The sequence below is a fragment of the Oreochromis aureus genome, linkage group 4 (genome assembly GCF_013358895.1).
Source record: "Oreochromis aureus strain Israel breed Guangdong linkage group 4, ZZ_aureus, whole genome shotgun sequence".
Classification (NCBI taxonomy): domain Eukaryota; kingdom Metazoa; phylum Chordata; class Actinopteri; order Cichliformes; family Cichlidae; genus Oreochromis; species Oreochromis aureus.
Window position 1 is genome coordinate 1,869,487 of NC_052945.1, and position 26,639 is coordinate 1,896,125.

Here is a 26,639-nt window from a genome sequence, read left to right on the forward strand (position 1 = left end):
CCTGCCATCCATGGATTCTGTCAGTGTTTTCATCTGTTCACCATCAACATTGCGTGCAGCAGCAACCACAGCCTCCCAGACACTGTTCAGAGAGGTGTACTGTTTTCCCTCCTTGTAAATCTCACATTTGATGATGGACCACAGGTTCTCAATGGGGTTCAGATCAGGTGAACAAGGAGGCCATGTCATTAGTTTTTCTTCTTTTATACCCTTTCTTGCCAGCCACGCTGTGGAGTACTTGGACGCGTGTGATGGAGCATTGTCCTGCATGAAAATCATGTTTTTCTTGAAGGATGCAGACTTCTTCCTGTACCACTGCTTGAAGAAGGTGTCTTCCAGAAACTTGCAGTAGGACTGGGAGTTGAGCTTGACTCCATCCTCAACCTGAAAAGGCCCCACAAGCTCATCTTTGATGATACCAGCCCAAACCAGTACTCCACCTCCACCTTGCTGGCGTCTGAGTCGGACTGGAGCTCTCTGCCCTTTACCAATCCAGCCACGGGCCCATCCATCTGGCCCATCAAGACTCACTCTCATTTCATCAGTCCATAAAACCTTAGAAAAATCAGTCTTGAGATATTTCTTGGCCCAGTCTTGACGTTTCAGCTTGTGTGTCTTGTTCAGTGGTGGTGCGTCTTTCAGCCTTTCTTACCTCGGCCATGTCTCTGAGTATTGCACACCTTGTGCTTTTGGGCACTCCAGTGATGTTGCAGCTCTGAAATATGGCCAAACTGGTGGCAAGTGGCATCTTGGCAGCTGCATGCTTGACTTTTCTCAGTTCATGGGCAGTTATTTTGCGCCTTGGTTTTCCACACGCTTCTTGCGACCCTGTTGACTATTTTGAATGAAACGCTTGATTGTTCGATGATCACGCTTCAGAAGCTTTGCAATTTTAAGACTGCTGCATCCCTCTGCAAGATATCTCACTATTTTTGACTTTTCTGAGCCTGTCAAGTCCTTCTTTTGACCCATTTTGCCAAAGGAAAGGAAGTTGCCTAATAATTATGCACACCTGATATAGGGTGTTGATGTCAATAGACCACACCCCTTCTCATTACAGAGATGCACATCACCTAATATGCTTAATTGGTAGTAGGCTTTCAAGCCTATACAGCTTGGAGTAAGACAACATGCATGAAGAGGATGATGTGGACAAAATACTCATTTGCCTAATAATTCTGCACTCCCTGTAATGTAACTTTGATTTTCTCTACATCAGGATGGACGTAAAGGTCTGGTTAGTGGTCTTCTTTCAGCCAACACTGGCTTCAATGCACTAAAGCCGCTTCATGTTGTGAGGCAGAGACACTCCAGCGGTTCTGCAGTCACATGTTAAACAGGCTGTGGGCCAGTCTGAGCCACGTAGATTGCCCCAGTGATACAATAAGGTGGTGGTGGGAGGGGAGGGGAGGGGGGTGGCTGAGGTGGTGTCCTGGTCAGTTTATAATGGGCGAGGTTTCCATGCACAGCAGAGACACAGCTTGGTGAGCACAGAGCTTTAATGTTCAGGAAACCACGTGCTGGCTCGTTTCCACGCTCCCCGCATCCCGCCTGCACCTCACGGTATAAACAGAAGACTTTAAGGTTTATAGAAATCTGAATAATATGTAACTCAGCGGAAACTGTTCAGGGTGCGGGCTCAAGTCGTGCTCATAAATATTTTGGACTTGTAAATCAGAATAGTTGTGAACTGAGTTTTGTAACCTCGTGAACCAAAATATCTGAAAATTTTAGGTTTGTGCATCCAAAGGTGAGAATTTGTTTATGTGTAAAAAATATTTACACAAGTTACAATCATTTTTATTCATTTATTTATGGTAAGGTCTGCTTACAGATACAAAACAAAAAACTAAGTGTAAAACTCTGTGCTCGACTTCCTTGGCTGTGTGTGAGTTTCAATTTCTAAGTACGAAGTTTGACCCGATTGTTCTTCCTTTCAGCTGATTGGTCAATGTCATGTCAATCACAAATTTAACAAGGGGGGGGCAGCAGCATAAACAGGCCCATGTGTGTAAGTGTGTGTTCTCCCACCAGTGGGTGTTGTTTGTTTTTTTTCTCAGACATCCCTCCGCACACACGGGCTGTGACCAATCAGCTAAAAGGAAGAAAAACTGGGTTAAACTTGGTACTCGTAAGTTGAAACACACAGCCAGGGAACTTGAGTGCAGAGTTTTACACGTATTTTTTTTTGCTTTGTATCTGTAAGCAGACCTTAATAAAAAATAATAATAATTGTAACTTGTGTAATATTTTTTTTACATATAAAAAAATTCTCACCGTTGGATGCACAAACCTAAAATTTTCAGATATTTTGGTTTACAGTGTGACATTAGTGATGTTAGTACTTTCAACATTAGTACTTTTCAAAACTCAGTTCACAACTACTCAGTCTGATTTCCAAGTACAAAATATTTATGAGCACGATTTGAGCCCATAAATCTGCTGCTGTGTGAGCACACAGTGTTTGTGTTTGTATGTGAACTCGGTCACATGAAAATGCTGGATGACTGGCTCCATTATCCCACATCACAGTAGGGTCAGCGTCCTGGAAGCTCTGCAGTTTCCTGGGGAAAAACCTGACTGAGGTCGCCATCGACCAAGTCGTAGAAAAATCAAAGTTTGACAACATTGTGATGTTGGGTTGTGTTCAGTGGTGGCATCTATTCCAACTATCCTACACTTAGCAGGACAGTTGGAAGAATACACGATCACACTGGTATTGGGAATTCCACAGCGTTATCCTTTAATGCACCTTGTCTTCGTCAACCATACAAGGCCCGGTTGAACAGCTGCTGCTTATCAAACATGACACACAGTGTTCATACAACACGTAACTTTGCAAAAGCTACTAGAGGCGAAACACGTAAAGTCTGTCTCTCTCCATGCACTCGCGTGCAAGCATGTTGTTCACATACTCCAAAGAGAGGGCAGTGGCACATACTAATGACATCATAAACCCTTGACTTAGACTGTCTTAAAGAGACACCACACAATTGTGACTGCTACAACATGAAGAAGGACAGCAGGGCGAACTACGAGCAGGTTTCAAAGACGTTTTTCGGTGGGAACTTTCTGCGTAACGTAACAGGCCTGCACCTGCTGTGAAGAAACACGTGAACAGATATCCAGCTCAGAGTTTTTGTCTTTGTTACAGCTCAGATCGGAGACTGGAAGAACGCACTGACTGTTGCACAGAGTGAAAGAGCGGATCAAGTCCTCCGAGAGAAACTTGGTGATTTGTCTCTGAAGTTCATCTGGGAATAAGCCATCGCAGCTCTTCAGCATTCCTAAAAAGTGTTTCCAGCACCATTTTTTTCCCATCCATCCATTCGCTTCTGCTTATCCTTTCCAGGGTCGCGGGGGGCGCTGGAACCTATCCCATCTGTCATAGGGTGATAGGCGGGGTACACCCTGGACAGGTCGCCAGTCTGTCGCAGGGCTAACACATAGAGACACAGACAACCATTCGCGCTCACATTCACACCTATGGGCAATTCAGATTAATCAATTAACCTATCCCCACTAACTGCATGACTTTGGACTGTGGGAGGAAACCGGAGTACCCGGGGAGAACCCACGCAAACACGGGAAGAACATGCAAACTCCACACAGAAAGACCCCGGCCTGATGGGGGAATTGAACTCAGGGCAACAGTGCTAACCACCGTGCCACCGTGTCGCCCCCACCGTGCCACCGTGCCAACATTATTTTTCCATGCATCTGAATACTTTCTTGCTAACATTCACACTGATATGCACGCATCAGTAGCAAGTCTGGGTTCAGTACCTTGCCCAAGGATACTTTGGCATGCAGACTGATGTTGCCAGGTATCAAACCACCAACCTTCCATTAACTAAAACCAGACATTAAAACTGTGCATTCAGACCATGATTCTGCTTGATAAAAGTACTGGACAGGACAGGTTAGAACAAAAAAATCAGATCTTTTAAAACGAGATCTCCTCCAGGGCCAGCATGCATCACTGCAACCACCCCAGGCCTCACACCTCCAGACCACAAGGCAGCAGCCACCCCCACCCACTAAAACTGGCCTCTGTCGGAGTCGAGTCATGTCGGCATCATGCTAAGCAGAGTATTTCGGATGTCCTTCTCCCGAGCCACATTTTCCATCCAGGGTTAGGGCGTAGATGGACTTTTGGCTCAGGTCTCTTCACCATGACAGTCCAGTACAACGTTTGCATTACTGTGGGAGTCACACCAGTCTGCCAATCCAATTCCCGCTTCACCTTCCCATCCCTCCAAGACACTTGAACTCCCCTACCTTCCAGCCTGTCTCCTCCACCCCAGAGGGAGTGTTTCTACTGTTTTCCACTAAAGAACCACAACCTCAGACCTCATGATGGACTTCAGGAGGCACAGACAGGTCCACTCCCTCTCATTATACATGGAGAACAGGTGGAATCTGTCTCCACCTTCAGGTTTCTGAGGACCCACATGTCTGCTGATCTCACCTGGACCCACAGCACCATCACCCTGGTAAAGGAGGCCCAGCAGTGGCTGCACTTCCTCCATGTCATGAGGAAGAATAACCTGGACCTGAAGCTGCTGCTGGCCTGCTACAGCTCCTCAGTGAAGAGCGTGTTTGGTATTCAGGGACCACGACTGAGAACAGGAAGGCTGCACAGAGAGTCATGAACACTGCCCCAAAACATCACTGACTGCCCTCTGCCAGCCCTGGAGGCCATCATCACATCCTCCTGTCTCAGGTAAACCAGGGACATCACAGGTGAGCCCTTGCACCCCACCCACCACCTGTTTGACCCGCTGCCCTCTGGTTGGGCGCATCAGGTCCCACACCCCCAGGCTCACTAAAACCTTCCTCCCGTTAACAAACACTACCCAATGGACGCATCGGAGAGCAACTTGGGGTTAGTATCTTGCCCAAGGTTATTTGGCATGCAGACTGGGGAAGCCAAGGATCGAACCTCCGACTTTTCAATCAGTAGCTCATCTGCTCTACCACCTGAGCCACAGCCACCCCGTGTAATTTATGTAGTACATACTGTACTATGTAAATTAAATTAAATATCCTTCTGAAGTTCTGCACACCTCAAATAATATAATCAACCCCTCTGAAGTTTTGAGATAAAAAGTTTGTTTTCTTGAATGCAAAAACAACTTACACATGTTACAGGACTAAACTTCAAATCTTGACAGTATCACTGTGTCTCCAGTCAGAACTTTGTTATCCTCATTGAATGAACTTCTAAAGGCGAGACTGTCCTGATGAAATTTGGACAAACCTGTTTTACAGTTTCCAACGGCTGACAGGTCGGCTTTTGTACTCTGGGAAAAACATCTTACCCGAGGACTTCTGACAAAGCCTCGCCCCTCAGCTGACTCACCTGAAAGAAATTAGGAAACACCTTGTTTTTCTTCCTCACTAAAGAGACACATATAGATCATCAGACCAAAGTACCAGCTTCCTCTGAGCGAGTCCAGCTACACAAGAGAAAAGTGGAAGACAACAACAGCCTGCACACACTGAAAGTAAGTTTGTCCAAAAATACGACTCAGGGGAAGTTTCAGTGAAGAGGAGAAAGAGAACCAGGACTTGCTGTAGATCATGTTTATAGCTTCATTCACAAACTCGATGGCTTCCAGATCAGACGAGGATCTTAACTGCTCGGTGTGTGAGAACATCTTCTCAGACCCTGTTGTTCTGTCATGCGGCCACAGCTTCTGTACAGACTGTTTGAAGAGCTGGTGGAGAGCAGACCCAACACACAAGTGTCCAGTTTGCAGGAGAAGATCTTCAAGGGACGATCCACCTCGTAACCTGGCTTTAAAGAACCTGTGTGAGTCCTTCTTACAGCAGAGAGATCAGCGAGCTTCAGAGGATCTCTGCAGTCTGCACTCTGAGAAACTCAGACTCTTCTGTTTGGACCATCAGCAGCCAGTGTGTGTCGTCTGCAGAGACTCTGAAAAACACAACAAGCACAGATTCAGACCCATCGATGAAGCTGCACGACAACACAAGGACAAACTTCAGGAAACTCTGGAGCTCGTAAAGAAGAAGTTAAAGGTCTGTGAAGAAGTCAAAGTGAAATTTGACCAAACAGCAGAACACATTAAGGCCCAGGCCCGACGCACAGAGAGGCAGATTAAGGAGCAGTTTAAGAAGCTTCACCAGTTTCTAGCAGGAGAAGAGGAGGCCAGACTGGCTGCACTGAGGGAGGAAGAGGAGCAGAGGAGTGGGAGGATGAAGGAGAGGATGGAGGCTCTGAGCAGAGAGATAGCAGCTCTTTCAGACACAGTCAGAGCCACAGAGGAGGAGCTGAGAGCTGAAGACGTCGCATTCCTGCACAGCTACAAGGCTGCAGTAGCAAGAGTCCAGCGCTGCCCCCTGCTGGATGATCCACAGGTGCCCTCAGGAGCTCTGATAGACCAGGCCAAACACCTGGGCAACCTGACCTTCAACATCTGGAACAAGATGAAGAACTTGGTCTCCTACACGCCTGTGATCCTGGACCCTAACACCGCTCACCCTGAACTCATCCTGTCTGAAGATCTGAGCAGTGTGAGGTTTGGAGGGAGTCAGCAGCTTCCTGATAATCCCGAGAGGTTTAATAAGCACAGCTACTCTGTCCTGGGCACCAAAGGCTTTAAATCTGGAACTCACAGCTGGGACGTTGATGTTGGAGACAGTACAGACTGGATAATAGGTGTGTCGGCAGAGTCTGCTCAGAGGAAGAGAAGCCCTGAGTCTGGAGTTTTGGAAATAGGGTATGAAAATGGTGAGTACTTGGAATGGGCGCCACCAGCTCCGGTGTCTTTTCTCCCAGTAAGGAGGAAGCTCCGGAGGATCAGAGTGACTCTGGACTGGGACGGAGGGAAGCTGTCGTTCTCTGATCTTGATACTGACACACACATACACACCTTCACACACACCTTCACTGAGAGGATGTTTCCGGACATTTCAAGTGGGGATTACGTCCCAGTGCAGGTGTTACCGATGAAGGTGTGTGTGACAAGACAGGCCGTTAGAAGACGGGCAGGTTTTCCCAGCAACTGAAAATGATTAGCATCAGTTTGGAATGTGAGTCCTCTGATTAAATCTACAGTTTCTTTATTTGTAAAAATCAAAGAAGAAAGAAGTTTAAAATTTTTATTTCATCCAACTGGTTTAAAAGTCTAACTGTGGCTAATTCTGAGTTAAAGACTGTATATTATTGATGTGATGTGAAGCATTATGTATTAGGCCATCTATCCAGCAGGGGGCAGCAGTCTATGCCAAGTCACACAGAACTCTGTCAGCCACCACATCTCATTCTTCCACCCACTTGTCACCAGAGATGGGCAGTAACGCGTTACTGCGGCACACCTGCACCAGGGTAAACGCATTACTTGTAATGCGTTACTGTAATCTGATTACTTTTTTCAAGTAACGAGTAATGTAAGGGATTACTATTGCAAAAACGGTAATTAGATTACCGTCTTGATGCATTCTCAATCATCCAGGAAAGTAAATCTCCAAAAGTTGAATCTGTTCATCTGGACGTAGCGTTTTTGGGAGAAACGTTTCTCCCACAAAACGCCACGTCCAGATGAACAGATTCAACTTTTGGAGATAATTAGATTACCGTTACTTTCCCGTAGGAACGCTGCGTTACTGCGTTACTAAAACCGTGAGTTTTTTGCGAGAGTGTCTCATGACAGTGACGTAAGCGAGTGCGACGTTCGTGACAACAGCTGTCTGCAGATCAACAATGGATAATATATCGAGTGCGGGAGAGAGTATGAGCGTGCAGCGTTTAAAGCGTGGAAGTACTGACCTTATTTTGAGTTTGATTCCATAAAAAGTGACAAAAACATTAGTGTCCACTGTTCACTGCGTGGGAAGAAAACGTCTTTTTAAACCCCTAAACTTCCAGGCAAGCACCGAGTGCGCTACGACATAATGTGAAATTCACAGAGAAACTCGCGGATTCTTCCACTGACCGCTGCGGCACACCTGCACCAGGGTAAACCTCCGCCTACCCCAGTCCTGCTTTACAGGTGAAAATAGAGCAACAGGACCGCTAGTCTTTGATTTTATTTATTTTCTGCTGTGTTTTACTTGCATTTATTTGAAAGGGTGAGTGTAAACACAAAAACATATTTTATTTTATGTGCTGGAATGTGCAGAAAATAGGTTTAAATGTTAAACAAATTTCTTCCAGTCAGAGAATGTTGCATATAATTTAATTTTTGCTTGATGCATAAAGTTAAAAGATTAAAACTAATAAAACAAGTTTTAAAAAGAGACATTTCCATTTGATTACATTTTGTATGATGGATTATGCAGAAAAAGTAGAATTGGGCTGAAAGATCTATCGCTTTATCACCTATTCAGGTTGTAAATCATGTTTTTAAAAAGTAACTAAGTAACTAAGTAATTAATTACTTTTGAAAATAAGTAATCAGTAAAGTAACGGGATTACTTTTTGGGGGAAGTAATCAGTAATTAGTTACTGATTACGTTTTCAAGTAACTTGACCAACACTGCTTGTCACAGCCTGTGACCACAGATGAGGGTTGGAATGTAGCCTGGCCAGTAAAGCTTTAACTTTGTTCTCATGCTCTGCTCTGTCTTTACCACAACGGCTCAGTGGTCTGCATCACTGGTACCAGTCTGTCAGCAATTCTGACTGAAGGGTGGACTCTACACTTCTCAAGCTGTGAACTGTGATTCTCCTTCCTTCTGCTTCCCCAGTTCAAGGAGAAGGTCATGATGAAGCCAACCACCAACCAAACAGTTCATACTCTGCTCAGGAGGTAGAGAAGAATTGGTGGCAAGGGGCACCTTGGTAGAATCCATCTTCCACCAGTAACTTTTTGGCTACAGGACCCAAAAAGCTCACAACAAAAGCCGGATATCCAGTCCTCCTCAAGCAGCCCCCACAGGAAAGTCTACAGGACGCAGTCAAAAAGCAACAAACGTGTAGACTCAAAAATCCTAGAGAGGATCGAGAGCTGGTTCAGCATTCCACTACCAAAGTGATTCTTTCAGAATCAGCGATAACTGAGATTGGTTCAAGATTTTTATTTGCCATTTGCACATAGGACCAACTGTCCATGCACATTGGAATTCGTGTGCAAAGCTGTCCAGGTCAAGTTACATTTTTGAGAGGCAGAAATAAAGCAAATCATAAATACAAATAAAGCAGACAATGGAGCAATCTACTAATAGTATTTACTAAATAAAAATACTATACAGAGAGGGTGGTAATACAAGTACTCGCTGGCAAGAAACCAAATAGCATTCTGGGTATTGCACATTTTGACATTTACAATATTGTACCTGATGTTGCACCTGTTTCACAAATCTGTTTCAGTATTGGGGAAGCAGTGCTTCAGACAGAGGTGGGCAGTGATGGGGTTATTACTAAAAAAAGAAATGTCTTACACATTACTTACTTTTCTTGAAAGTACTGCAGTACATTACTGAGGAAAGTAATTTGTTACACCACTCATTTCATTCATTCTTCATTACTCCTCATTATAACACACTGGCTGTTTCCCAATTCAGGGGCTGCATCCTTCGGAGGACCCAGCCTTCACGGTCTACGTGGGCCGGGTCCTTTGAAGACCTAGAAGGCCGGTGTTCTGGGAATCCATCCTACCTGGCAAACCATCCCACCCGTTGTTTCTGCGCATGCGCACAACTCGAAATTCAGTGGCAAACCGTCCTACCTTTGTGAATATTAGCTAGAAAAATACTCTGACCGGTAAAATTAACTGCCAAACCATCCTACCTTTGTGAATGTCACCTACAAGCATACTTAATCTGCTAAAATTTAGTGGCAAACCATCCTACCTTTGTGAATGTCACCTACAAGCATACTTAATCTGCTAAAATTTAGTGGCAAATCGTCCTACTTTTGTTTATCTGAGCTAGAAGCATACTTTAATAGCTACATTTAAGTGGCGAGCCATCCTACCTTTGTGAATATGAGCTAGAAGCATACTTTAACAGCTAAAATTCAGCGGCAAATCATCCTACCTTTGTTAATAACAGCTACACACATACTCTGACGGGTAAAATTCAGTGGCAAATCATCCTACCTTTGTTAATAACAGCTACACACATACTCTGACGGGTAAAATGAAGTGGCAAACCATCCTGACTGTATGCATATGAGCTACAAGTATACTCTGATGGGCAAAGTTAAGTGGCAAACCATCATACCTACTTAAATTGGTGCTGGAATTACTCTGTGACATCAGAAATGTGCATAAACTACTTACGGTAGGACGTTTTGCCAAAGTAGGATGGTTTGTCAGAACACCTGAACAGCGAGGCTTGTGAAATGGGACGGTCTGCCTAGCAACCATGATACTAGCTGCTGGAAACATTTGATACAGCATTGTTTGACAGAAATGAAGGAGAAAAAATGTTTTTTTGTTTGTTTATTTTTTTATGACATCATTTTGATTAGTTGAGTATCTGAGGCTGAGACCACAGTGAAACATGATTGTTGGGTTTCATTTCTGTACTGAACAGTCATTTAAGATTAGCTAGTAAATAACAATTAGCTAATGTTGTTCATGAGACTAAAATCATCTCACTGTGGTAATGTAAATAAAATATGGCCAATATGATATTTATTGTCAGATTATTATGATATATTACAGCAGTGAGCTTGAACTCTGTGTCAAATACTGAGCTTCAGTAAAGATTCAAGTTTATATTTCCTATCACCTTAAATCTTCACTCAAAGACAAGTATCTCTGACAGTGTATATACAGATGTATTATATATAAGAGACAAACATTGTTCTTTCAATATGTTGGCATTACTAAATTTGGCTCGATTATTCCACAATCAGAGAGAAAGAAACAGAGAGAGAGTGCAGGACAGACAGACAGGTGACAGTCTCAGGTGTACACACTGCTACAAAACAGCACAAGAGAAGGAGGATTTAGTGTTTGTGTTATTACAAGTGTTAAACAAGAAGAGTTCCCAGATGGTCCAGTGGACACATGTGTGACTCCTGTGATTAAAGCAGTGGTTCCCAAACTTTTTTTGCCAGGCCCCCCTTTTTCACAACCACCTAACCACCTAACCCCCCACAAACGCATCCTCCAAACACACACACCCATATTTTGCTCCACACTGTAAAATGTAATATTGTGTTTAATTAAAAATATTAAGTAGGCTGAACTCAATTTTTATCAATTTGTTATCAGAACTCGATTTAAATACGTTACCAGTACTTTTTATGCAAAAACGCTGATAAACTCCATTTATTTGAGTTGTCTTAACTTAGAAAAACTAAAGCTGGAAGTTTTGCTTCTCAGTGCGGAAGGATGAAAGATGTGGTTTGAAAATGCCACGTGACTACCGTCCTCCTCCCTCTCGGATCAGTCCGTATGTTCACGGTGCATTTGTTATGGAATATGTTGAGCAAACCTGGAGAAGCTTCAGCTCAAGATATTAATGTTGTCATTGCTGTGGATCTTTACCTGATACACTGACTTGGTGAGTAAATGTTTACTCTTATTCAAACTGATTTTGTGGCTTCTCTTAGTTTAGCACCAGGTTTATAATCTTGCTAGCTAGTTAGCGTTAGCCTAGCGTTGCTGCTGCCGCTGGGCTCATGTTACTTAAAAATTAACACCACAGCCTTAAAAACCTAATATAAAAATATGTCTGTGAAATTTTCTGTTGATTGTTTGAAACAAAAAAGTGAGATAAGAGCCCAGACAAAATTCTTCGGGAGGTGCAGCCATTAGGGGTGGGGTGTGGGGGGTATTTTCTACGGTGGCCCCTAGAGACAAAGCACGTACAAACTCCAAAACACTTGCAAACTCCAAAACACTTGCAAAATCCAAAACACTTGCAAACTCCAAAACACTTGCAAACTCCAAAACACTTGCAAAATCCAAAACACTTGCAAACTCCAAAACACATGCAAACTCCAAATCACAACGGAAGTGCTCCAGGACGCTAGGGGCAGTGTTGAGCTCGATTTGCGAAATAAACGGCAAGTTTGTCTGTATGGGACGGTCTAGTCTCCGTCGCGCTTCCCAGGTTGCCTAGCAACCATGATACTAACCGCTGGAAACGTGTCATACAACTTTGTTTGACAGAAATGAAGGAGAACATATTTTGTTCATTTGTTTGTTTGTTTCTACAAGAGCTTTGTGTGATTTGATAAGTATCTGAGGCTGAGACCACAGGACTGTAAAACATGATTTTTGGGCTTCATTTCTGTACTGAACAGTCATTTAAGATTAGTTAGTAAATAACAATTAGCTAATGTTGTTCATGAGACTAAAGTCATCTCACTGTGGTAATGTAAATATAATATGGCCAATATTATAGTTATTATATTAATCATCATAAGTTATTACAGCAGTGAACATGAACTCTGTGTCAAATACTGAGCCTCAGTACAGATTCTAGTTGCAGTTATCTATATGTCTTATCACCTTAAATCTTCACTCAAAGAGAAGTATCTTTGACAGTGCATATATAGGTGTATTATATATAAGAGACAAATGTTGTTCCTTCAGTATGTTGGCATTGCTAAATTTAGCTCATTGCTTACATATATTTATAAAAAGAAAATGTACAAACTGTGATAACTGTTTCTGATAGAATGAAGATCAGACTGATATATGAAATATTCCTTTATTGGGTGAGAAAATCAGACCATGTCATAACTGCTTTAAGTCATACAGAATAGATATCAGAGCCTTAAACAGGCTGACTTCTGCTAAATGGGTCAAACTGGGCAGAAAGTCTACAAACACATAACATCCTTATAGAATATGATGTAACACTATAGATCAACTTACCTCAGAATATATAAAGCATATAAACAATTACAGCAATATGATGCAACAAACACAGCAGTGCTACTAATCCAAAATACTCAAAGCTTCATAGAACTGAAACAAACATTTATTTTTAGCTCCATTCTGCTGCTGATACATACTTTAGGTTTCTGAATATTAAACTTGTTGCTGCCTTTCATAGTGTGTAACTTGAAGGCCCTGTGTACTTTCTCCCACACTGAAAACACTGGGATGATAACATTATTTGAACATTACCTAATAAGACTGATTCAGGACAGACAATTAGTTATGTTAAACTTTCCTAGCAGTCCTTCACAAACAGGGAACAGTCTGTCTATTCTCCCCATCTGTCAGCTGCTGCTGGCTCTTCCTCCTCCTCTTCCTCACACACTGCTGAGTTTGTCCTGGTGGATCATCAGGGTGCAAAGCCTCACAGATGATGTGCAGCAGTGGGTCCCTCAGTCTGTCCTCACTCTGGACACTTGCAGTCGTCACACATGGAAATCAAATGTGTGATAAGCTGCAGGATTCAAACACAAGTGTAACTTATAAATACATGTTCATACTTTTATTCCACAATCAGAGAGAAAGAAACAGAGAGAGAGTGCAGGACAGACAGACAGGTGACAGTCTCAGGTGTACACACTGCTACAAAACAGCACAAGAGAAGGAGGATTTAGTGTTTGTGTTATTACGAGTGCTAAACAAGAAGAGTTCCAGATGGTCCAGTGGACACATGTGTGACTCCTGTGATTAAAGCATCTTTCTTTCAGCTTAACGAGTGAACTGTCAGCTCGTTCAAACACACGTTAAAGTCCGTTTGGCTCGACACCACCGAACAGAGGCAGCAATATAACATAGCTAACATTAACAGTGCAGTGAATCCTGCTTGTGCCGTCATATTCAGGACTGCAAACCGAGCAGCATCACTGACTTTCAGCTTGTTGTGTTTGTGGATATATGACTGACTTTAATTATCCATAAAATCATCACATTCTCTGTAAGATTAAAGTCAACTATTGAACGGCGTATATTTTAAAGTAAAGGCTTTAAACCCAAGTTAGTACAAACATCGCTAATGTCACTTAACTTTGCCGACATGTGGCCAACAGTAATGTTTTAATGTTCTTCATTATAAAAACATTTGCGCATAAATAAGTGACATAATATTCAGTACTTACTTCTGAAAGTTTACTCTTTGGCGGCTCCGCTTCCTCCGTTTTTTTTTCGGCAAAATTATCCACACCACCGCCGCGCTATGAAATCTGGGATATGTTGGGCCATGAAGGCTACACCGACCCATCCTTAAAATTCAGGGAAATTAAGGACGCATTTGAGGGCCGCATTTCGAGCAGCCTTTGAATTGGGACAGCCTTTGGCCTTAAAATGCGGCCTTTAAGGCTGCAGACCCTGAACTGGGATAGAGCCCAAATCCGGTCATTGGTACTTCCTGGCTTGTGTAGTTACTAGGTAACAAAAGCTCAACACTGCCCCTAGCGTCCTGGAGCACTTCCGTTGTGTTTTGGAATTTGCATGTGTTTTGGATTTTGCAAGTGTTTTGGAGTTTGCAAGTGTTTTGGAGTTTGTACGTGCTTTGTCTCTAGGGGCCACCGTAATTTTCAATCCATAGCCATAACTAACTAACTATCTAACTAAATATATATATCATGTTTAACCTGAGTAGTAAAAGACCGCAGGGGGGTTGAAAACAATATGCCAGGAGTTGGCTGTGCTCGCGGACTCTATCAAGCCTTGACCTCCATCGTGCTGGTGGATAACAGAGCTCTCCGAAAACGTGGAAGCACTTCTGCAAATATGTAATATTTTGATAAATTAAGTAGATATTTGAGCCAAAGGAGTTTGCAAAGAAAAGCGTCTGGACTTCTTTAAGTTGCTTGAAGACGTTTCACCTCTCATCTGAGAAGTTTAAATCTGGGACTCTCGGCCATTTGACCTTAGAACTGAAGAAGCTTCTCGGATGAGAGGTGAAACGTCTTCAAGCAACTTAAAGAAGTCCAGATGCTTTTCTTTGCAAACTCCTTTGACTACGATGACCTGGATGACTGAGAACCTTCACAGACATAGATATTTGAGCATTACACAGCTACATTCTCGCCTGAAAATATCTCCTGCTCTCCTGTTCTGGGCAACTGTGACATTGAACTCCAACTGATCAGACATAAAAGTGTAATTGTGTTTAATTGCACTGTGTAATTGCAGTAATTACAGTGTTTAATTACTGACAGTGAACAAATTCTCTGACTTTTGGCTAAGGCGATTTGATTTGTTTCTTTGTTAATCATCTAGCTCCCCCTAGTGGTTGGAATAATTCTGGAAGGGAGTCTGTGGTTGAGAGTGATATGGGTGAAGCTGTTGCTACTACTTGACAGATCAGAACATGGGATTAGCACTTTATCCTCACAGTATACAGTGTGGGCTAAAAGAGTTCAGTTTCTAGGCATCATAAAGGTGAAAATGTCCTGATGAAACATTAATAACCTGTTTTGAGATCAAACTCTCCGTTTCCTCTGAATCAGTCCAGATGCCTGCACTATGAGGAGAGCCTAACATTCACCTGCTCTAACATCAGCAATCAGGATAAACATCACATCAAACTAGCTATCAGCTCTCTACGTTAACCCAAGGTTTCCCCTTAAGATAAGCAAGAGGAGGGTGAAGAAGAATCAATATGTTTTTCTATAAAGACAAGCTCTTTGATGCCCAGGCCTCTGAGATGGATGAAATTAGCCCTACACATTCCTCAGACTCCTTGGGAAGATCTATGCAAGGGTACTGGAAAGGAGAATTTATCTGTTAGTGGAACCTCAGATACAGGACAAACAATGTGGTTTCGGCACTGGTTGTGGAACACTAGACCAGCTCTATATCCTCTCCTGGCTATTTTAGGGTCCGAGGGAGTTTGCCCAAAAAGTCTACATGTGTTTTGTGTCCCTTTGAATATTCTGTAGGAGGTCCTTTGGGATTATGGTGTGTCTTGAATTCACTTCTGTCATCCTGTATTTTATGTATAGATACCTCCTATGTATAAAAAAAAAAAAAATTCCCCACTCGCCCCTGCGGGCGGTCAATCCTTCAAGCTCGGGTCCTCTACCAGAGGCCTGGGAGCACCCTGCTGTTATGTGCTGGATTGTCTCTGGGGCATCTTGGCTTTGGAGCGTGATGTCACGGGGGTGGGCGTGGAAAGGATTTTGGCCCGATCCGCCATTTTGGGGGTCTAGCGCAAGTGAAAAGGGAGCGAAGGCACACACAACAGCCATGGTTCGTATTTGCTGTGTGGTCGGCTGCAATGTGTGATCGCACGACCGGCAAGAGAATAAGCTTGAAAAGGGTTTATCTTTTCATTCTTTCCCAACCTGGAAGCAACATGAGGCAGCTCGTGTATCGATGTTACCAAACGAAGGCGTCTAGCCTGGATAGCAGCTGTGAGACGAGCTGATATCCAGCTCTCTTCCATCTCCAAATATCTGTTGGTGCTCCAGACAGTTTCATTCCGGTAAGTTCTAAATATGTTCATATCACTCTTTATAGCCTATTAGTTTTATTTTCGATGAGCTCTGAGGTCATAGCAAAGTAGAACAAACATCCTACTGAGTGATTTTGCAGAACTACCTTCTCTTTATAGAGTTTCTAATTATTTGGCATTATTGCAGCAAACCAGCCTATGAAATGGATGAAACACATCGTGACTGGGTTCCAGCGCTACACAAGGGACCTGCTTCAAACATACCACCATGCCAATCAGATTACTTCTTCCATGTGAGGGTGAAGAGGTGACCCTTCTAGATAAGATGGTGAAGGTTCGCTGCGTTTGTTGAACAGTGTGGTAGTAAAACCAGGGAAAATGAAACTTGCTCCTGTTAAATATTCTTAAGTCTTGTGCTGTTTAAATAGTGTTTTTTTTTTTTTTCAAAAGATACAGTAAATAATGTTAGTAGTGTGTGATATCATGTAAACACTGTCATGATTTTACTATAAATGACATGGACTCTACACTGTAACTGATGTGATGTTCTATAAAGTGGTTTTAATAATAAAAAAAGAGGCAAAAATTAGTTTGTTTCTTTATTCAACTTTTGAACAGTGGGACTCAGTCAGTACATATTCAGTAAATGCAAATTATTTACATGGCAGTGCACTACAGGCATAAATCTAGACCCCTATATAAAACATTATGGCATTATAGCAGTGACAACTCCTCCACAGTAGCAGGTGGGATTTTTCTTTTTTGAGGACGGCTCCTTTTACCTTTCAATACGGATGGTCTGTTTATGTTTTGATCAAGAGCCTTTTTTTGGGCAGCTGAAGAGGAGAAGTCTATCTTATGGCCAACCTCTGGCTGTATCTTGGTCACATTACCAGGCAAAAACCAGTATGCAGGTTCATCTGTAACAGTCCTCGTGCCACAGATCCGCACTGTTGCTTCTACATTAAACAGAAGAGCAGCGACATGGCTGCAGGTCTCCATGACTCCAGCCACACAGGTGCAGTGGGCGGCTTCAACCTTCCCTGTGATGCTCACAGTGACCCGTGGCTGCAATGCTGGTTCATTCAGTCTTTGAGAGTGCAGCACCTGAAACACACACAGAAAGTTAATTTAAAGACAAGAACTATGAGCCAAGGCCGACATAAATGTGTTTTATCTACTTTATCATAAATGTAACAGTGTTTAGAAAGTTAGCACATACATGTAATTTTTCATTTCTTTATGTGTCCATCTATAGAACGCTGCATTTTATAGGGTAAATCTGCCTGTTCTCTCTCAGAAACCTGCCTGCAGAAAATGAACCTAAAGCATGTAATGCAAGGATGTAAAAGCATAAAGTGACAATTATGAATCACTTAATATGATAAGGAGATTCTGCAGGTCATTAATCAATGTATAAAATTAAAATAAAATGTATTTTTAGTGACACAAGATACAAATATTGAAGCAAGATCTATAATTAGAATTATTTATAATAAATATGAATAAATCATTGCAATTTCTTTGACCATAGAGAATAACTAAATCCTTCAGGACAATGTCACATCAATGCACTGAACTCACTGTGTTATCCCTCTAACAGCCTCCACATGTTCTCACTGTAATTTCCCCTCATGAATGAATTTATGCTGCACTAATCTGAATGTTTGCAGGGAAATCAAACGCATTTCACTCGCAGTACTCGAGCTGACTTACCTTTGTTTGAATGATGACTTGTACGCGCTGACTCCACAGATAAGGTACGAAAATATATCAGGCTATGTCAGTAGCGGTTGGTCTTCAGGGTTTCTACTCCACGGCCGTGTTTCATACGGGTCCACATTTCCAATGCACGCTATTTTCTGCAAGTACCGTCGCTTCGCCTCTGAACGCAATCGGTTTCTATACAGTCCGTTCTCTTTTGAGCTGCTTTTAAGCATCTTGTAATCGTCGTTCCAACACAGTGTGTTTGTTTTGATTCGTAGACCCCGAAAATGGTGCCGCGCTCCCACAATGCATTGCGGCGTGACGTCAACTCCAAAGCCCTAATAGGGCTTGATATTGATAAATAGACTTCAGTGAACTTGGTTTACTAAGGGGTTTTATATATACAATAATTACCTGTTGTTCAAGTATCTTTATAACTCTGGTTATAATGTAGGTACAATTGATATATTTGTTGCGCTGTCTGCTGTCCTCTTGGCCAGATTACTCTTAAAAAATAAATTTCTAATGTCAATAAGATTTTTTTTTAACTGGATAAATAAGGGATATATAAAAGTCACTGCCAAAAACTGATTGCAGCTTCTACCTTGTTACAGGAATGTTGCTGGTGGCTCAAAGTGACGTGATATCACTAATGAGGGACACATTTGACATGTTTCACGTATTATAGACCAACAAGTTATTCATAGCAGGTTAAATACGAGCAATCAGTTTAGGCAAAAACCGGAAATCAGTTTTTGGCAGACGATCATTTTTTGCCACAACATCGGTCATTCTCACACATGTACTGTATCATATAAAATATATAAACTAAATATCTTTTAAACGTATAGAATCTAATCTTTTGTTTGTTTGTTTTTATACATAGCATTTTATCAAACTGTTGTCTGCTACAGAGTTACAAGTATTATACTAATAATATAGCATCCACCATCTCCTGCTTGCATATCTCTGTAAACATCTTAGTGGTGTGGCAGCCATGAGTGAGCCCTGCAAACCCTGTGGCTGGAGGATGCAGTGGACAGTGGGAGGAAGCATCCTGAAGCTCTCTTTGCAGACCACCCTGTGTGATTCTCCACTCGCCCACCAGAAAAGACAAACCGCAGGTCTCAGTTGCAGCAGCTCATCCACGTCTGATCTTGCTCGGGCAGATTCAGCAACACTGCCAGAGACTTCCTGTAATCTATTACAGTTGTTAAAGAAACGGTCCAGGAACAGGTCACTCAGGTTAATCCTGTGTGAACAACTGAAAATATTGTTTTTCCATCTTTACATACTGTGTATTTGAAATATTCTTGTTTAATTGTTATTGTTATTTACTTTATTGCTATCAAATAAATATCCAAGTAATATTGTTCAAAGTTAGCGTTATGTTCATACGTGTTACAAATGCCTGTAAATCAAATTGAGTTCAGTGACAATTACTGTTTGTTTGAATCAATTTATTAATAACTGTGGAGAATCGAAATATTTTCCTGCTATTATTTGCTGCTATTTTGATAATCATCATTACCGTTTCAGTGTTAATAGTGATGTTGCTTTCCTAGATGCATTCAGATGTTCAAACATATTGGTATCATATTAGTCTTTATTACAGGTCCAGTAAGAACCACTTTAAACTGTTGAGTTGAATCTATAACCCGAAGTGCTTTGGAATGTACAATTTTAATGTTTATGCAGACTGCAGGGTGAAAGAGTAACTCTGTGCTAAAAGAAGACAGGAAGTTATATGTCTTTTGAAGTTGCAGGTTTTGCAGAAGTGAAACCGAAAGCAGAGTGAGTGCAAGTTAAGAGCAGGGTGTTTATTATGCATTTATTGCGGATTAAGCCTTAAGTAGTTGTGGTAGACTGAAACAGTTGTTTATATATTTTACATATAAGTCAAGATCATTACACACAGGATGGCCTTAGCCTGGTTGGTTGCTTAAGTTGAGGTCAACTAAGGTTCAGAAAGCAGATGCAAACTCTGCACGTACAGACAGACAAATAGTGAGAGGTCATGACATGTACGCAGTACACAGCATGCACGCGCCCTCGCACGTGTACGCACACACACATACACACCATGGTAGATCTATTTTGGTAGGGCAGAAGTGAAGATGTGTTTTTGCTGCAAAGGCAGAATTGTGCCGACGTACTTAGAGGAAGTGCAACAGATAAAGCGACAGCGAAGGCGGGCTGACAGGAAGCATCAGCTGTCGACACGAAGATGATGTTCTATGTTAAAAGTCATTGTGGTTTTGGAGTGACGTATTTCTGCCTAGTAACAGAAAAGGGGGCTGTACTATCTTAACCCCATAAAACAGTTGTCTGAATATGAAAAAGACAGTTCAACACTGATTGGGTTGTTGAACTCACACGTGTGTTCATTAAAATGCCGTCTAAATTGCACACGCCTGGATCTGTGGTTATTTATGGATTCTTCTCTCAACATTGAACCCTAACATAACATAAAACCTTTAAACTAATGCAACACATATAACAATGTAACAAATATATTCAAATAAATAAATTTCTCAATACATAACTCATTTGGGAACTAATCTTTCTAGAAGTGAAAACAGTCTGTCCGTCCTCTCCCTGCTCTCCTCTCCTCAGCCTCTCTTTGCTGCTTCATGTCCTCTCTGATGAGGTCTAGCAGCTCATCATCTCCAGGGCTCGCAAAATTTCAAAATCTCTGGTAGCCCTTCGGGCAGGCACTCTTCAGTTTTTGGTAGCCCAAAATAAATTTAAGTAGCCCGAATAAAAAAGAGAGCAATTTTTTAATGTTTTGTTTCCTTTACAATATTATACATTAAAGTATAATATTGTAAAGGAAACAAAAATTAATCAGAAAGTTGTTAAAATACAAATCACAACAACTGTATAAAAATCACAGTCATCAACTCAAATACTTGTTTCTAATTGAACAGAAATTTCTATGAACTTGTAAGAACTGTAGAACATGAATCAGTCTGTGTCAGATCCTGAATCTGAAATTTCCACTGAAGTCACGGGTAAGAGGTGAGGGGAACCAAGATCGAGGCCATTTGCTTTTTGAAGTTTGCAAAGACTGCTACATTTTGACAATGGTGGTTCACTCTTTGCAACATACTTTTGAAAAATTTTTCAGGACTTCTTCTTGTGCTTGGTTTATTTTTAGTATGTTTTTTGCAATTGCTGTTTGTTCTGGGACAGATACTGCAGACTGGGCAATAATGCATTTCTTGCATTTCTCATGGGTTCTGATGGGGTCTTTCTTAAAATTACTGGTCCCAGTTACAAAGGCGCTTGTCGACTCAAATGAAATGAAACTCACGACACACCCGGCAGAACATCATGTTATTTAGCTCGTCATATTCCAGCCACATAAATTCTTTTGTCCATGAAACCAAAAAAGCTGAGCTTTCTTTTTGCCTCATAGTCTGATTTGTCATAACTTTTCCGTTTTGTGGTCGGCTTTTATTTGGCTGTCCCTTCTTCACCCTGACCTGTCTTATTTGGCTCAGCAGAACTAAAATACCGGCGTAAATCCTGCTGCTTTTACACACGTACTTACATAACGGTCAGTGATTCTCTGCACAATCGACCTCTCACATGTTTAAGCTTGCTGTGGGAGATTTCACTTGTCAGGTTTGAATAGTAGCTAATGAGTGATAAGACGATGTCAGAGGAATTGGTGCGCAATTAATTGTCACTCACCAATCAGTGCTGCCGCTTCACACACACCGTTCGCGATCATAAAGTGAAAGCAAAAAACAAGCACAAATTCAAACGCGATTTCAATATGTCACATATTGACAGTGGCTCATCGATGCCAATGACATAATTACTCAGCTACATTTTCGAAAGAATGCAAAAGCATGGACATATATTTTCCTTCCTATGATAGCCCGACGGGCAGGGCTGAGATAGATTTTGGTAGCCCGACTGGAAAAATCGCTAGCCCCGGGACGTTGGCTAGCGATTTTGCGAGCCCTGATCTCTTTTCCTCTTTCTCCTTGTCGTAGGTGGCTGAGCCGCTTCGTCATCGCTGTCGTTTTGGTCACCCACTGCTGTCCTTGGCCCTGGAGTGTCCTCAGGGAGAGAGGAAATTAGGACAGGAGGCGTAATGGAAGGCATCTGTCCTATCACCTCATCCATGAGGGCAAACCAGGGCCAAGTAGCAGCAGTGGGCTTCCCACTGACCCCCTCTCCTGAGCCTGGATACTTGCAATCCTAAAGGCAGAGGAAATCAAAAATGACAGCAGGCAAATAAAAACACCACAACAACTCTTAGTAATTGCACATTTATTAACTTGTGTTCTTGAGAATTATCTTCTTGATAACACACATACGTACTTTGTATTCTTTAAAGTTATCTCATGTCTTCTGGCCTGAAAGGGGTGACTTTCCCTGCAGGCCCATCCTCTCAGAATTGTCCTGATCACACACAACAAATAAGAGAAGAAAGGAAACCATGGCAACTATGTTAATCCCTAAGCCCAAAGGTTTTCACAGCAGAACACCAGAGGAACACCGTCTGGACATCACAGGTTCTGTACAGCAGCGGTCCGTGAGTCGTTTGGTACCGGGCCACAGAGTTAAGGCTCCGGTGTGAAATTTATGGTTTTCAGGGGTTTTATCGTTAACTCGGTTTCCCTGAGTCTTTCCCTTGTTGTAGTTGTGTGTCTTATTTTGAAAGAAATATTTACACGTTACCATAGCGACCAGAGAGCATTAAGCGGCAGAGAGGAGGATGTTACTGTCAATATTGACGCATTTTCAGGAGGACACTGCTAATAAAGTTACACAATTACACAGTACATTCACGTTTATTATTATATTTACAAAATACCACAGTTTTTGTGTTGGTCGGATCATTTTATGTGGTTGTATTTATCCACGATACCTTAAAGGCTCCGTGTCTGACATAAACCGGTCTGTGGCGCAAAAAGGTTGGGGACCGCTGCTGTACAGCATGAGGGTTAATAGGACCGTACTCATATGAATATGATGTGTACATTGATTTATTCATGAAATTTATTTAGGAGTAATTGATTGTATGCTTGAATTTAGCTAATTAAAATGGTTGTTTTTTCAGTTATAATGATTTTCTTGATGATTTTTCTTGTGAAAGGCGACTTTAGGTGAGAGCTCCGTGCAGCAGCGCTTTAAGAGTTTTACAAAATGATGAGTAATGTTGAATAATATATAGAGGTTCATGTTTTGAGTAATATTAGGTAGAATCAGGTTTGAATAAAGAGAACAATTGAGGAACAGAGTAAGTTAGCAAGCCGTAGGAGGAAAAGGTGTTTTGTTTCCTTTGCAGGAGGCCTGATTTCCACGAGAGAGGGACCGAGGAAGAACCTAACTTTACCCATGGAGTGTTCTTAGGGGGGAGCTGGCATTTCTAGAGAGGGTCAGAGCAATGATATAAGTAAAGTGTGGTGACCCTCTTCGAGGGCCACCACAAGAGAGGGAGTATTGGGAGGAGAAAGATATTTTTGTGGATATTTTTATGATCATTATTACTATTCCATTAATTATGAATATTGATATTGCATTTAGATGTTTAAACATATTGGCACCCAAGTAAGCTTTTATTACAAGTCCAGCGAGAACCACTTTAAACTGTTGAGTTGAATCTATAATTTTAAAGGCTTTTGAATGTTTTTATATTCTTACACTGAAGTCTTCAGTGGGTGAGAAACTGAGCTGCAGGGACAGGAAATATACTCTGTGCCAAAATGAGACAGGAAACACTTCTGCAAGGCTTGCTGAGGTGAAACTGAAAGCAGTCTGAGTTGGTTTGTCATTTTATTATGCATTTATATTTTTGATTAAGCTTTAAGTAGTTGTATTAGATTGAAACATTTGTTTTATACATTTTATATATCAGTCAAGATTATTACACACATACACACACACAGTTTCAGTTGTGGACGTGCTGGCCTTCTGTCTGGTGGAAAGGTTACAAGGTTTAGCTGATGAAGTGAAGGGTGAAACAGAGGGCAGCAGAAGCTGACACCCACATACACACACATATTAGGTAGACTCATTTATATAGGGAAGAGTTTAATCATGTTTTGCTATAACTGCAAAGTTGGGGTGCGTACGTGTTAGTCTGTTCCAGGAAGTACACCAGATGTCCCAGAGATAAGCGACAGCGAAGACGAGCTGGGGGAAGCACCTGGGTTCGAGCCGAAGACAATGTTCTTTTTTAAACTATGTTAAAAGTTGTCAACAGAACAGTTGTGGTTTTGGATTGACGTATGCTGTATTGAGTCTGCCTGGCAACAGAAGGGGGGGGAGCAGTATCACCCCCAACCCTATAAAGTCTTTGTTCTGACTATTGTAAGACAGTTCAACATTGAATCTGCACAAGTGTTGGACTCCACATGTGTATGCATTAAAATCTTCGTCTAATTGCACCAGCCAGATCAGTGGTCATTATTTTGGATTCCTCCTCAATATCTGAACCCTTAACAACATCCACGCCGTAGCGGCCCAATTCTTCACCCCAGTGAAGAGGCGATCGTTTTCTCCTCGTTTTAATAAATTAAGCCGTTTGGTCTTTGTTCCCCACAACATATCACCAATTCGAAAAAATCAAAATTAGCTGTATGTAAGTGGCAATACATGAAAAACCGCGGGACCCCCGATACAAGCTGGTTTACGGTTATTTTAAAGAAAAGAAACATGTCTATGCAGATGCCCAAAGCTTAACAACACGACCGCTATGACAATTTAACTTTTGTACAACCAGATTTTCATATACTTACATATGAAAGTGTTTTCCTCTCCTGCTTCGACCACCATCGTTATCAGAAACAAATCTCCTGTATGACCCGCAATGAATCCTGGGATATAGTAGGACATGAAGGATACATCGGACCATCCTTAGAATTCAGGGCAAAGTTTTGTTTTTGTTTTTTTTAAACTTTATTAGTAAAGATAACATACAAACAAAATGCACCATACATTACACATTCAGAGAATAAGCTTTCCTTACATATTAACTTTCATACATAGGAAAAAGAAAATATAAAGATGGGGTCACATAATTTAACAGATTATTAACTCACTAAATCAAAATCTTCTACAAAGGAAACAAAAAAAGCAGCCTTTTTTTTTTAACTAAAGTCAAAGATTTAACCAACAGTTTTAAGTCGTTTTTCCAGTAAGCTAGTGTTGGTTTGGTCTTAAAAAAACGACATTTATGTATAAATTGCTTGCACAAAATTAATAACACATTAACACCATAATTAGCTTTCTTTTCTTTCAAAAACACTCCAAACATTATCATATTTAAGGTAAATGGGGTAATTTGAATCCCACTGGAATAAAGCCAGGTATGAAAATCCAACCAAAATATTTGTATAAAATTGCACAAAAAGAATAGATGGTCCAAATCCTCCTCTTCTGTTTCACAAAATACACAATTACCAGTTTCTATTTTGAATCTATCACCAAGGAGTCTATGTGTCGGGTAAATTTTATTCAAAATTTTAAATTGGACTTCTTTCGCTTTAGGAGGGATAGGGAAGGTGATATAATCAATTCTTATTTTTTCAATTTCTTCCCTTTGGAAATCTTTTAATATGTAATTACGTCTAAGTAAATTTGGAGAATAAAGACTCCTTAATGAAGATCTTAGAAACTTATTATTGCATTTAACATCACAAAATCGAATATCATCTATATATAATTGCCTTAACTTGGGGGAGATGTCAGAACATATTATATCATTTACAACTATGTTTTTAAGTGACAGTGGAATGGATTTTATAACCCAATTAAATTTACTTTTAGAACATTGAATATTAAACTTTTGGCAAAAATCTTGATGTTCTAGAACATGTCCTTCCTTATCTACAAAATGGGCAATTGCCCAAACACCTTTTGATAACCAATCTTGAATAAAAATAGATTTTCTGTTCATTAGTATATATCTATTGTTCCAAATTGGGCTATTATGTGGAGTGAAATTATGTTTAAATAACATTTTCCAATAAAGAAGGACCTGTTTATGGAATTCAGAGAGTTTAACAGGTAGCTTAGTAATTTCAAAGTCACACTATAGGAGAAAATCGATACCCCCCCAATGTGTTAAAGACCTTACTTGGTATAAAAAACCAGATGGAGTGTGGATTATTTAGGAAGGATTTTAACCATTTAAGTTTCAAGACACCATTCATTATATCAAAGTCAATTGCGTTTCCACCACCTTCAATGTATGGTTTAACCAAATCATCTTTAGATATATAATGGCACTTATTCCTCCAAATAAAATTAAAATTCAAGCTATTAATTGTTTTAATAACTTTATTTGATATTGATAAAGAGTAAGCTGGATATATAAATCTAGATAAACTATCCATTTTGGTTAATAATATTCTTCCAAAAATTGTGATGTCTCTTTGTAACCACTTATTTAAGATTGTCTTACATTTGTCAACATTATCTGAAATATTTACTTTTTCTAAGACTTTGTGATCTTTTGAAATTGTGATGCCCAAATATTTTACCTCCTTCTTCACCTTTATATCGTACAGTAATTGTGAATGACACTCCTTTAACGCCAATAGTTCACATTTGTTTAAATTTAATTTTAAGCCTGAAGCTTTTGAGAATGTATTGATTATTTGTTTTACCAGGGGAAT

At 41.0% G+C, this 26,639-nt stretch overlaps 1 protein-coding gene across 1 annotated transcript; it reads left to right on the forward strand.

Moving 5' to 3' along the window:
• The first annotated feature begins 5,446 nt into the window (after positions 1-5,446).
• Positions 5,447-7,410, forward strand: LOC116318625 (nuclear factor 7, brain-like). Its single transcript, XM_031737700.2, has one exon. It carries the CDS (start codon positions 5,587-5,589, stop codon positions 7,033-7,035), a length of 1,449 nt encoding a protein of 482 aa, XP_031593560.2. The 5' UTR covers positions 5,447-5,586; the 3' UTR covers positions 7,036-7,410.
• Positions 7,411-26,639: the final 19,229 nt, after the last annotated feature.

What these genes read in the sequence shown, in the direction of transcription:
- LOC116318625 (XM_031737700.2), top strand. Translation starts at nt 5,587, where the DNA reads ATGTTTATAGCTTCATTCACAAACTCGATGGCTTCCAGATCAGACGAG.